General features: G+C 45.8%; 1 protein-coding gene across 1 annotated transcript in view; it reads right to left on the bottom strand.

The window, feature by feature from the left end:
* Positions 1 to 353: 353 nt before the first annotated feature.
* LOC307232287 (BMP/retinoic acid-inducible neural-specific protein 3-like) overlaps positions 354 to 13,844 on the bottom strand; it is a gene marked incomplete at both ends in the record, with an annotated part of 49,007 nt that continues 35,516 nt past the window's right edge. The window contains 5 exons of the mRNA XM_080003234.1: positions 354 to 1,124; positions 1,583 to 1,925; positions 6,561 to 6,783; positions 8,665 to 8,901; positions 9,152 to 9,257. Of these exons, the coding sequence (XP_079859360.1) occupies positions 354 to 1,124; positions 1,583 to 1,925; positions 6,561 to 6,783; positions 8,665 to 8,901; positions 9,152 to 9,257 (1,680 nt within the window). The remainder of the gene's footprint in view (positions 1,125 to 1,582; positions 1,926 to 6,560; positions 6,784 to 8,664; positions 8,902 to 9,151; positions 9,258 to 13,844) is intronic.

Raw genomic sequence — 13,844 nt, 5'->3', positions numbered from 1 at the left:
TGAAACAGGATGAGTCAAACTTGATGAAGTGTCTATCTGAACTTCTAATGTGGATTTGTTTCGTTAGAAACTCTACCCCTCTTTGTTACAGCTGCGAATCTTCTTTTTCTATACATCCTTCTCTTTAATTTGCCAAGAGTTTTTGTCAAGCGACCTGCAACAACGTACATTCTTCAGCTGTCGCCCGCTGCCAGCCCTTTCCTCAATTTACCGTTTGGTAAACAAACACGGTAATCCACACAGAAGTGGGGCTAGCATAAGCCGCCGTGCCGCACCGTGCTACACAATTTGCATGTGACAGTTCACCAAACAGCCACTGACATTTGAGAGTTCCCTCTTCCCTCTAGCAGCTGTTAACTGCACAGTTTAGAGGTCACATAATCCAGGGAGTTAGGCAGGCGTGAGCCGAACGCCTGCAAGGACGTGTGGATGCGAACCACGTCGCTGGCCGTGAGTTTGAGTCGATGCCGGAGAAGACAAGCGAACAGATCCAGCCTCTGCTGCCCGGGAGGGGAGAGCCGGTTCACCCGATCCCTGATCTCCAGGAGTTGCAGCAGGGCCGTGTCCTGGGATCCCTGGGTGTACGGGTAGTCCAGCTGCAGAATCAGGTCGCGGATGGCCTCCGGGTCAAAGTGCATGCTGTAGCCAAACACCTGAATGCTGTTAATTTTCATGTAGCCCAGGTTCCGGGTGGGGTCGGACATCTCCAGTGGCTCGTAGTAGATGCTGTCGTTCAGTGTGCCCGGAGTCTTTATCCTACTGCGCAGGTAGATGTGGATGGTCTCGAAGAAGGTCTTCCACTTATTGCCCAGTGTCAGCGTCCAGTTGTAGCACTCCAGGGGCAAGTCCAGCTTGGTGGCCTGCCAGTCGGGAAAGTTGTTCTCGTTGACCGGGATGTACCAGCTCTCTGAGTGGCTGCCGCCAAAGGGGTTGATGTAGAGCGTGAGAACGGGCTCCAGAGTGCTGTTCTTGGTAAGGCAGATCTGCAGGGAGACGCCCAGCAACATGTGGACCATGTTGGTCTTGTACTTGTTGCTCTTCAATGTCAAAAGCATCCTCTTCCTCCAAGACGGGTCAAACCAACTGTTGAGCCGCATGTCATTGCTGATAAAGATGGCGTGGACCTGCCAGAAACACAAAACCACACATGTAAGAAAATACTTTTTTTTTTTTTTTTTTAAATGGATCCAGACGGACACACAGACACACACAAACATCACATATGTACATCCACTCTGAGGAGTTACAGAGAGAAACTCTGCTCAAAATGAGAAAACCTTTAAAGCCTGAGTTGGTCCCCCGTTGTGATCATACCTATTTTGTTTTACATTTTGCAAAAGCTGCCTCGCACTTGGGAAACAGAGCAATTTAGGAAGCATAAGTAGAAGGCTAATAGTGCCCCTCTGTGGCCCAGCCAGCCCAGACTTGGTAATGCTCTGTAGCTCTGATGGATGAATGTGAATGAGTGTGTGTGTGTGTCTCCCTTGCCCCTTCCCGATTCCCCCTCAGGCTATTGCCACCCAAGGCAGTGCAGCTCTGGATGTGATTGAACAAAGGTTGTGGAAAACCAAAAGAAGAACACCTCCAGTCTGCGGTCGGCTCGCTGCAGCAGGTATCTCAGCTCCAGGTCCTGGAGGTCGGTCTCGAATCCCAGGTAGTTCTCCGTGGAGTCGGCCACCATGGGCCGGCAGACACCTTGCGTTAGGGCGAAGCCCAGGTTGCAGCTCCCGCAGCGGGTGTGGTTGTCCGGGGCGCAGGTGGCGCATGCCCCACCCTCCCCGGTGGTGCAGGGCGGTGGGAGCTGGCAGGGGCTGTGCTCGTACCGACACGTGCAGCCACGGAGCTCCTCGGAGAACATGCCCAGCTGGTTGTTCTCCGAGCAGTACAGCAGTGACTGTAAGTAGCAGAGCCAGAAGGACTGAGGCCTTGTGTGAGGGGAGAGAAAGAGGAGAGAAAGAGGTAGACAGCAAAGAGAAAACTCATCATCTGTTTTGCCCCCCCTCATCCAGCCAATTTGATAGAATCGTGCAATTTGGAAGTCGCTTCCGACTGTTGGGCTGACCTTGCTAATGACCTTTCGGATGTCATGCCTGCAGTTTGCCAATGAGCAAGATTGTACCTGTCACTCAAAGGTCAGCTCATTAATATTGAAATTAGACCCCTCCCTCACATTTCTGGAGATGTCTGAGAATCATTATGGATAAAAGTAGTAGTCATATACTAAGTAACTTTTGATCATATAAGATGTTGCTGAACCTTTCATAAGGCGGCGTTCACGGTCCGAGACATAAAAGGTGACTGATGTAAAGACAGAGAGTTTCTAGATGTGACATATTATTGTTGAATATGACAGACTGTCAGAGTCTGCTGCTTGATGCGACCAAAGTGTGATTGTGACTGCGAGAAAGAGTGAGCAAAGAAAGAATGAAAGCAAAAGAAAGCGCGTACATACTTAGCGTGAGAGAGAGAGAGGGTGAGAGAGAGAGAGAGACATCTTTGAACAGTTTGTGACATTAGGAGCGTTGTACAGCCGTAGGGTAACCGACTTTCAAACATATAGTATATGTGAAAATATATCAATCCCCATGTGAGCCGCCGCTTGATAGGCGTCTAAAAAACAGTGTTCGATACTGTGATCTCTGCCGTGCCTTTTATCCCCTTTCTGCTTCCCTAAGAGAAGTGATGAAGGAGGAGTGTAAATATTCTGCTGGCCCTGCCACTTCAAGAAATGTCATTTTGGCTTTGGCCCTCAACACCAAGAAGACCAAGGAACACATTGTGGACTTCAGAAAGACCAAAGGCTGCACAAACACCGTCATCCGTATCAATGGGATGGAGGTTATGCATGTTGCCAGCTTTAAGTTTCTGGGTGTCCACATCTCCAGGGAACTCTCTTGAACCCTCAACACCTTAGCCCTGGTCAAGGAGGCACACCATTGTCTTTTCTTCCTGAGGAGACTGAAGAAAGTCCAATTGTCCCCTCAGATCTTTGTGAACTTCTACTGCCGCACCGTCGAGAGCATCCTCACCAACTGCATCACATTTTGATATGTCAACAGCTGTGTCTCGGACCGGAAAGGACTGCAAAGGGTGGTGACTGCCCAATTCATCACCGGTACTCCACTCCCTGCCATCGAGGCTGTCAAGCACAAGTAACGCCTACGGAGGGCATTTAGCATAGTCAGGGACACCTCTCACCCTGGCCACAGACTGTTTGCCCTCCTCCCCTCTGGGAGGCACTACAGGAATCTCCGTTCCAAGACCAGCAGCCTAAGGAACAGCTTCTTCCCTTCAGCTGTCACCTTACTGAACTGTGCACCATCGTGATAGACCCCATCCCCGAATGCTTCCCCACCCCCTTCACCACTGGTTGGTCATACTCGCTGATAGTGCACACTTCTGTACTACACTTACAGTACACTTGCCTCACCAACTTCTTACCTGTACCTCTACTTAAACCCGTCATTATCTTATAGCCAGTACATTACATGTGTACCTATCTGCACGATTTGTTTTGTTTCTGCCTACTGCAACTGCTGTACATGTTCATTCTGTATACTGTATACTGTATATACAGTATCTTGCTATGGTGTGGGGATAGTGTGGTTAGCAGCCACACCTGACCTGGATCTAGGTGATCGGGATCAGGGTGGCTGCATACCTGTTGCTTGTTAATTGGTCTAGCGAACAGCAGGTATAACCGCCATCCCCCCTCACACTCAGGATAGGAGCCCTGTTTTGACAAAATGTCTATCTGCTCCTGGCTAATTTCAACTGGCCAACTCTCTCCAATAAACTGTTGTTTACACCCCTGTCTGTGTTTCTGTGCCGGCGGGCCCTGAAAAGGCAACTTGGGTGGCGTGAGGTAGGAGAAACTGCCACACTACTTATTCAAATCCACTGTTACGACTGCTTAGACTGTTTATACTGTTTACACTGTCCATACTGTTCTTACTGTTAATACAGTCCATACTGTTAATACTGTTCATACTGCACATATCGAGCATAACCTCTCTGTTATCTATTTATTCTTCTTAATTTATTAATCACTTTACACTTTACTTTGCACTCTGGTTAGATGCTAAACTACATTTTGTTGTCTTAGTACTTGTACTCTGTGCAATGACAATAAAGTTGAATCTAATCTAATTAAATATTGTGCTTTACTTTATGCTAATCCAAAGATGTTTGCTGGATAACATTAAGAGAGCACCTCTATTAGAATCCCAGCCCCGAGTGCTCCAGGTTTTAGAGTGAGCCTGAATGTTTGTGAAGTCAGAAACAGAAACAGAAATCAGAAAAATCTGCAATTTGAAAACATTTTTGTATATACAGTACATATGAAAATACAGGTGCAGCCCGTAGCATGAATAGGTTTGTTTCCTTAAGATTTACCAGTGCACCAGTAAGTCTTCAGCTCAGAAGAAATGAGTGACTTACCAACCTAAACTGCCCTGGTACTGCTTTTAAAACAATTCCCCTGAATATATATTGGATGCACAGTATATATTCAGTATTATACTGTATACTGTATAGCACACATATTGCTATGAACTTGTAAGGTCAATGCATAAGGAATATAGACAACAGAATCCAGTTAGAAATGATACTGATACTGATACTGAATACTGTAAGTGTCTCTATAAAACATACTGATAATGTTCAACATAAGTTCCTTATCATCAGCCAATAAGAGCATGGAGTGCTGATTTCATGCAAGAGTTTGCTCTTATCACGATGTGAAAGAAGCAAGGCTTCATCTCAACGTGTCTTATCCATGATTATTTTGAACTTCACGCCGTCTCTTCATCCAATTTGCGCCCGGTGAGAGCCAAGCGTATTGTATACTCCCAAAAATCAGTTACTCAATGCATTTCGAAATGTAGCCTGCATTTCGCTTTGAGAGCTATGTGTCCGTAAAACTCATTACCTTCATGAAAATGTGTACAAATACATCACAAGAGAATACCGATGTTATGCTGATTACTGGGCATAGACACAATAATTGAAACATGACTGCGTTGTCCTCTGTGGTTTTGAATGCCGCATTTGACCTTTAGCGCGGCTTGCCGTCTGGCTATCTGTCTGCTTTTTGCCAGCTATTATTCTCAGTCTACTCACTTAATAAAAGATGTGAGTGCGCTTAAAAGACGGGAAAACCGAAACATGAAATTCGATTTCGGAGTCTGAGCTCTTCCAGCCGTGCATCATTATGGGAAACAATAGCTTGTATCACATGTCAGCTTGAGTGTATGTCTCTTTTCTTAGATTCGATGTTGAAAAATGATGAAAAATAAAGTACAATTTTCCGGGTGGATTCGGAGGATATACATTTCTAAACCGTGTGCAAAACAGAGAAAGAGAGCGTCAACATTTGCCACAGCAGTAATAATATAGATAAACACTATGGGGAATGGGATGAGAGTGGAGTGTGTGTGCGTGTGCATGTGCATGGGTGTGTGGTTGTGTGTGTGTGTGTGTGTGAAGGGGTTGGGGGGGCACTTTTCTTCCTCTCCAAGTGGGCGGGATTATCAGCCTCACGGATCAATGATTAATGTTTATTTTGGCAGCGCGGCTTCAAATGGAAGCCGAGTGTGTGTGTAATTGACGTGTGTGTGTGAGTGTGTATGTGTGTGTGTGTGTGTGTGTGTGTGTTTGTGTGTGTGTGTGTGTGTGTACGACTAGAGAGGGAGAGAGAGTGAGAGAGAGAGAGAGTGAGAGGAGGATGGACATCAGACAGGTTGCACTATCCAGTTCGACTCCCGCTGCTCGGGGAGCCAGATGAAGATACAAACTGTATTAGGGGGGGAGTTTGTCTGTGTGTGTGTGTGTGTTAGTGTGTGTGTGTGTGCGTGTGTGTGTGTGTGTGTGTGTGAGACAATTTTGAGTGCATGAGTACATCTGCAGGTTTCTCTGTATGTATGTAGATATAGATTTCTAAATCGATCTTTATGTATTGTGATCTGCATGTGTGTGTGTGTGTGTGTGTGTGTGTGTGTGTGTGTGTGTGTGTGTGTTTCTACCTTGTTTGTACCACACAAACATGTGGGGTTGTGTGTGTGTGTGGGTGTGTGCGCACAACATTGTGAGTGTGCTTGCGTGTGTGTGTGTATGTGGGTGTGTTTACAGTTGTTTATACACATATTCTTGCACATGTTTGAGACAATCTGTGCATGCTCACAAACAGGCATGGATGATGGATGTGTGTGTGTGTGTGTGTGACCTTGAGTGTACGTGTGCAAGTCTGCACGTGTGTGTGCACGTGCATGCATAAGTGTGTTGTATGCTTCATGCATATGTGTGTGTGCAATAATGTGCATCGTAGTGGAGTATTATACATGTGTTCACATGTGGATGCATTTGTGTGTTTGTGTGCATCAATGTGTGTGTGTGTGCGTGTGCATGTGTGTCGTTGAGTGTATGTGTGCAAGTGTGTGCTTGTGTGCAGGCAATGTTTTTTTTTTGTTTTTATATTTTATTTGGATGCATTTATGTGTGTGTGCGTGTGCGTGTGTGTGTGTGTGTGTGTGTGTGGTGGAGGCCGTGTCCAGGGGCCTCACCTCTCCCGGGGCAGCAGGATGTGCGGCTGCCTGTGGCAGCGCTTGCTGAGGCTGAACAGCTTGAAGGCGACACGCTGCGCGCGGCCGAAGAGGCTGCGGACTCCGCCCTCGAGCTGCTCGTAGCGCCACTGGAAGGCGGCGTCCAGCGACCACAGGTGCTGGATGGTGGAGGCGTTCAGGAAGTAGGTGTGCGGCAGCCGCGCGAAGAAGCTCTTGAACTCATCTGTGTTTGTAAAACATCATCCGATTCAGTTAATCATGGCTTTTTTATTTTTTTTTAAATCTCCCACCTAATGGTGCGTGTGTTCTCTATCGGAGAATTGAGAATCAATTGTATTCCACGATCTAGTGTTTGAAAAATATGCACCACAGTTTTGTTTGGAATCACAATACTATTAAAAACGCACACAAGACTATTATCATTAATAATTCAATAATGTTATTCTGTGTCATAATGTTCTGTGTTAATTACATTAATATATATTTTTATTTTAACAACAAGAAGACAAATTATAAGTAGATCATATAAGTAGAAGAAAAGAACATTATTTCTCATCCTCAGTCATCTTCGCACGATGACTACTACAGCCACTTCATCCTCATCATCATCCCCAGTTAATAATTACCTTCCACAAACAAGACGTTTAAAAATGCCAGAGGCCAGATAGAGGGATGAATGTCTCTTCCTGTTCATCGTGGCACGTTATGAAAACACTTCAGCCTGAAATGCTTTAGGAAATGTTGACGCAAACCGTTTCCCAAATATGCTTCGCCCTAACCACCAAAGGGCCGAGATGTTTGCCTCTCGGTTTCAATGTTCGACAAACATGAGTAGAAGTGGCGAGAAGTGAAGAACTTGAATCTATTTCCTGCAGCTCGCTTTTTAAGGTTTGGGGGATTTGTCGAACGGACTCAGCATCGCACTTGTGCAAAAGTCTCACTGGTGTTCAGTTCTCAGATACAGAGACGTGTAGGAACTGGTTCTATGGACCGCATAGCAACTACAGTTTTAATGCCGAAAATGGGGGGGCGCTCCCCTTTAAGCACAGTGAGAAGCTGCAGTGGAGCGTTTCTCAAAAGTGAGAAATGGAGGTTGTGCAACGGACAGTTATAAATGATGGGAACCAATTTCAATTTTATTAATACTTTCAATACCATTTGAAAAAGGCCTGAGTTAGAAAAATGCCAATCTATCCTTTACGCCTGACATATCCAACCCAGAACAATTGGCTTTTCTCCCCAGAGAAAGGAGAGCCTGTCTTGTTGCAATGCCATGTGTGTCACCATTAGACTCAAGGCCGAATAAGAACAATGCCTTTTTGGTTTTAGTCACCGGTCTATGTGATCTATGTCTCCCCGGCTCCGTCGTCTTCTTGCATTTAATCCTGCTGACTCTGACTTCTCGGAAGTCTTTGAGGTCCCCCCCCGGTGAAGGACGCTTTATGACACTTGAGTAAAATCTGTATTCCGGGCAGTCTCCTGCCCCCTCTTCTCACCCAGCTATTAAAGCATAAACTTTGAAAGTAATTGCACTTAGGAATATTTCAGCCAGATTCCGGGAGCTGAAAAAAAGGCATCCATTTTGATTTCACCTGAGTAGTAATAGCCGAGGCAGGGTGACCTAGCGTAGCAATAATAACCAAACATTATGCTAAGTGCTTCCATTCAGACTGTGTATTGGGTGATGTGAAAAGGCGAACCGGCCATAAATGGGTTTTATAGCTGATTAATCTGCTTCAGACATATTGTAAACTACCCGAGCTGAAAGCTGTTGATTTTTTTTTAATCCACCGCCGTCACAAAGGTGATTTGCTGTGCACGGATAGTGGTTCCAGGACCCGGGATTCACCGGCGCTCATTACAGTTTAGAGGCCCGCACCTGTAAATCACAGATGTAGGGAGAGGCATGCGCTCGCTGTCGGCCGCAGAGTCAACAGCCCGAAATGTTTCACAAAAACAGACTGAACAATTAATTCTCGCTGGCCTCACGTCCGTGCTGTTAAACTCTGTAACCTCCTCCGGCTAAAATAAAGGCATTTAATGGCCGGGCAAGGTTTCCGCCGCCATGCGGAATGTAAGGGGAGTTGTCCGACAGCCGCCGTACCTGACTCCTCAAACTCTTTGTAGAGCATTCCCCACGTCTCCGTGATCCTCTGTAAGCTTTCCTCCATGGCCTGGATGTCCATGTAGGGACAGTTGCATTCTGGGAACTTGGGGTGACACTTGCACCAGCAGTCGTTGTCTTTGCAGACAAACTCTCCCTCCCCGTTGCAGGCGATGTAGCTGAGTGCCGCCCGGACGAAGCCCTGTCTCAGATAGTCCGGGAGGATCACCTGCAAGCCTGCGAAGGGGAAGTGGGGTGTGCCGCGGTCAAACTCGGCAGGCTCACAGCGGGACAAGTGAAGAGCTCTTAAATTTCTCGATAAAGCGGTATAACCCGTTCCAGCTGGTCTACGGTGCGTGGCGTCGCATTTCTGTTCTGCCTCTAATCCCAGCCGTGGGCGTCTTTCATCTCTGAGCAATGTTTTAATTCATGCAGGATTCAAAGTCTTCAGCTTTTCTATAAAAAAAACGGCAGAAAAGAGACTCACCTTGCAGTTGCACTTTGTTTTCGGGGCTCTGAACCAGCACGGAGCTAACAGAATCAAGGTTGTCATAGTTACTGCATCCAAGAGGACCCGTTCGGGTCTCCGTCACCTGGGCAACGGGAGACATGGCACCCGCTTTCAATTCGTTCAAGTTCTCGCCAAGCATACAGTTTGCGTGTAAACAAAAAACATTCTGTTTGCAAAAACAAGGGGGAGGAAAATCGCCCTCTCATTTTGTGCCGGAACAATTAACAGTAATTCATGGAGATGAAGCACCGCGCTGTCCCCGTTTGATGAATTATTACCATGGTTTTCAGTCCCATTTGCAGACACCTTAGGATCCCGTGAGTGACGGATTTGGCCAGATTAAAAAATAATGATCCTAAAAAATAAACAAATGGCCAAGGGCGCCAATACATGAGGTCTCTTCTTTTCAGGTCTCACGCCCAAGATGTTTCCTTTGTTGCGCCACAAGTGATGCCAACAGTCCTCATGTGTTGCTATTGTTGTTTTGTTTGCAAAGTTCTGGAGAACATCCAAACCAACACACTTCATCCATTTGGCTCCAGTGCCAACCCAGGCGGATGAGGTCATCGTTAAAATGTTTAATGCTCATGCCTCGACTCTACCTCCCTCTATTCTGCTCTACTTGAATTAGCCACTCCTCGCTGCAGGCATTAGCAATGGACGATTGTTCAATCCAGTGCCTACATATGTATGTACATGAATTCAGCTATGTAGTGTTAAAAAATGTAGTGCTAAAAATCAAGGCACACACCTCCACCAGCGGAACAGACCGGCGGTCGTGAGTAAAGATCCCAGACATTGGACAATGGATTTGGAAACGCGCAGCCTAAGGACTGTCAGTGCGCCTGAGCAGCGTTACTGTACTGAGCTGAACAGCTGTTTCCTGTGGCAAGGTGGCACAGTGCCTGCACAGTTGCCTCACAGCAAGAAGGTCCAGGGTTCCATTCCCGCCCGAGGCGCCGTTGGCACCGTGCTCTGGTGGGTTATCTCCCCATTTCTCTGTGGAGTTTGCATGTTCTCCCGGTGCTCACATGGGGTTTCCTCCATATAACATTGAAAGAACCCAAACTAAAAACATCCACAAGAAACGGACAAAGGACGATGCAGCGTGTCCCCATGCCCTGCAGGCTGCCCACTGCTCCTGACCTGCCAAGGACAAGCCTTGATGGGGAAAGGAGAGCACATTTCACAGCCTCCAATAAGCGTGGATGTGTGTGCGTCGTCCGCCGTGGCTACAGGTGTGCGTGTGCTGCGGTGTGTGCGGTGACGAAGGCGAGCTAAGCTTGTGCAGTTTCGTTTCGTTATACCGTTTACATTCCAAGCTTTGCGCGGACAAGGGGCATTTGGAGCGCTGCTTGCGTTATCACTTTTGCGTGTTTGTGATTCACGTCGTTACAATGGGAGATGACAGCCGGCGCCCGCACGCGGCGCGGACACAAGGGAGTGACATCTCCGCTGATCGGATCGTCGCTCATTGTTCCCCTCAACTCCTCCCTCTGCTTCTCTCCGACATGAGGCAAAAGTCGACTCGTCCACTACTGTTAAGAAAAACTTTGCAGCTCGTAAAAATCAGTAGTTGTGAAACCCAGATACCATTTCTCTCATGTAGCTCCCTCTAACTGTACTCCACCTTGTTTTACTCAAATCTCATTCAGCCTCCCTCTACTCTACTCAAAGCTACTACTCTAACTCTACTCTGGCTCTACTCCTCTCTCCCTCAGCTCTACCTCCACGGTTCCCTTAGCTCCCACAGCTCTATCTACTCTGTCCACCTCTACTGTAGCTCTGTTCTACTCCCCTCTACTCCAGCTCGGCTCTACACAGACTTTACTTCGCTCTTCCTCTCACCGACCTCCTTCTACCTGCGCCTCTCCCTTTACCCTCATCTACTCCACCTCTATATACCTCCATATCTCAACCTAAACGGTACTTCTTCTCCACCTCGTTTCAAATATTTTCATCAAAATCTTGACGATTTTCGCCAATACCCTGATTCTTTAATTTGCCGTTATGAAGACGTCACACAGCCTGGGATTTGGCCCATTACTTGTCATATATCTTTTTTGGGGTTTCATACAGCAGGTGCATATTTGTGACGTTGATTAATGAGACTATGTCGTTCAGCGGACAGTCGGTGTCAGGCGACAGAAGGAGGAGGCGAAGACAGCTTGGGTCAGTGGATCAGTAACGATGCAATCACTGAGGCTGAGGGAAGAACGGGCGAGCGGGACCCTGGGAGTGGAAAAAAAACAACAAATGAAATGATGGGAACAATGGAAATAATGTGGGGAGCGGGAGATACAGAATGTGTATGTCCTTAGAATGGAATAGGGGTGTCTTTCTTCCAGCTGCGTAATGTTTACATCACTGTCACATCCTTAATCCCTCGCTTCCCTTCCGGGGGATTTTACCATCGATACGAACGTGAGGAAATGAGATACATCCCCGCGTATTCAGAGCTCTTGAATATTGAATCTATATGCAGCATTATTTGATATGCCATTTGATATTACCATATGGCAGAAACATTGACGGATGAGCAGCGCATTCAATTTCCGCCCTGCGCAGCAGCTGCTATTCACTGCAGACACATTCTGGTATATTAAAAACTACTTAATGGGACATTATTGGCCACCTGTAGCTTTCACTGATTTCCGAGGGAAGGAGGCAAACGGTAACCTATCCCGGAAAACAAAAATTAAAGATAGAAATATGGTATTAGCACTAATGACCTGCGTAATTTCGTAAATATCGTGGATACATTTCAGTGCAATTTTTCCGACTGCGTTTTTGTTGATTTGTTTTTGATAAAGGGCTGGAACTGGAACAAGCTGTATTCAAAACCGTACAACTTTGCTGGGCTTGGAGTCCACGGCGATTAGCATAAAAATGGCCCCGCCACACAGAGCACCCCCGCAGCTGAAGACGGAGCAAACATCTCAATCAAGACGTGTTTTTCCGCTGTTGGACGCCTTCTGCATGTGTGCAGCGCTTGAACCGGCGTTGCCGGCTTCCTGCCGCCAAATTGGGCTCCTTGGAAGACACTGAAGCGACGCGAGGCAGGGATGTGCTGGGAAGGGTCTCCCTGTGTGGCTGAGGTGCGTAGGTAATGTAGGTAATGTAGGTAATATAGGTAATGTAGGCAACGTAGGTAATGTAGGTAATGTAGGTCATATAGATTATTTAGGTAACGTAGGTAATTCAAGAGGTTTATTCGTCGCATACATATACATGCTTTCATACATATATGCATTGAAATGTAAAAACAGGTAATGTAGGTAATGTAGGTAACGTAGGCAATGTAGGTAATGAAGGTAATGAAGGTAACGTAGGTAATGAAGGTAACGTAGGTAATGTAGGTAATGTAGGTAACGTAGGTAACGTAGGTAACGTAGGTAACGTAGGTAACGTAGGTAACGTAGGTAACGTAGGTAACGTAGGTAACGTAGGTAACGTAGGTAATGTAGGTAATGTAGGTAACGTAGGTAATGTAGGTAATGTAGGTAATGTAGGTAACGTAGGTAATGTAGGTAACATAGGTAATGTAGGTAATGTAGGTAATGTAGGTAATGTAGGTAATGTAGGTAATGTAGGTAATGTAGGTAATGTAGGTAACGTAGGTAATGTAGGTAATGTAGGTAATGTAGGTAACGTAGGTAATGTAGGTAACGTAGGTAACGTAGGTAATGTAGGTAACGTAGGTAATGTAGGTAATGTAGGTAACGTAGGTAACGTAGGTAACGTAGGTAATGTAGGTAACGTAGGTAACGTAGGTAATGTAGGTAATGGAAGTAAGGTGGTGAGTGGCCATACTGATGCATGAGGGAGAGAGCGGGAGGAGGGAAAGAAGCACATGTTTGACAGCAAACCAGAGAATCCAGCTGAAAGCACAGCACAGACAGGAGACATGTGGAATGATATACGTTGTATAATATGAAAGAGTACATGGGCGGAAAGGGATACTATTCTATAATAATATAATAGTAAACAACTGTAATATACATCTCATTTATTTTTGTATTTCTTTTGTATTCTGACTATTTTCTTTGGACATTTGGCTATTTTTGTATATTGCCAATATTCTTTGTATATTTGTCAATTTTCTTTGAATGTTTGGCTATGTTTTGCATATTTGGAATTTTTAATATATTTGATTATATTCATTGTATGTTTGACTATTTTTGTATAGCTGGATTTTTTTTTCTTTGTACTGTTTATTTGTCTATTGTATATTTGGGCATTTTTATATATTATTTTCTATATATTTCTATAATATAATATAATATAATATAATATAATATAATATAATGCAGTATATACTGTATAATGTTGGGAGGGCAACGACATGACACGCCCTCCCCAGTGGAATAGCCTTTATAAATAGCCGAATAAAACATTACTTATCGTCCCCCTAAAAAGCCCTTTAAGTAATCTTTTTGGCTGCGTTCTGGGTGCTCAAAGGTCGCTCGGAGGTCGCGGCACACACCAGCACCGGGGCGATGCACGTCCACGGAACGGTTGAATAATTCTATTGATAATTTTCGGGGGTTCGAGCCAAATCAAAGGATTAGCGGAAGGAAGCGGAGGGGGCAGCGGTCGTACGTTTCGACGAAACAAATGATTTTTCACCGTGGATGCTCTCCAAGACGAGCGAGAGAGAGGGAGAGAG

Source organism: Zeus faber (assembly GCF_960531495.2).
Source record: "Zeus faber genome assembly, chromosome: 1".
NCBI lineage: Eukaryota > Metazoa > Chordata > Actinopteri > Zeiformes > Zeidae > Zeus > Zeus faber.
This window is presented reverse-complemented; position numbering and strand designations above follow the sequence as displayed.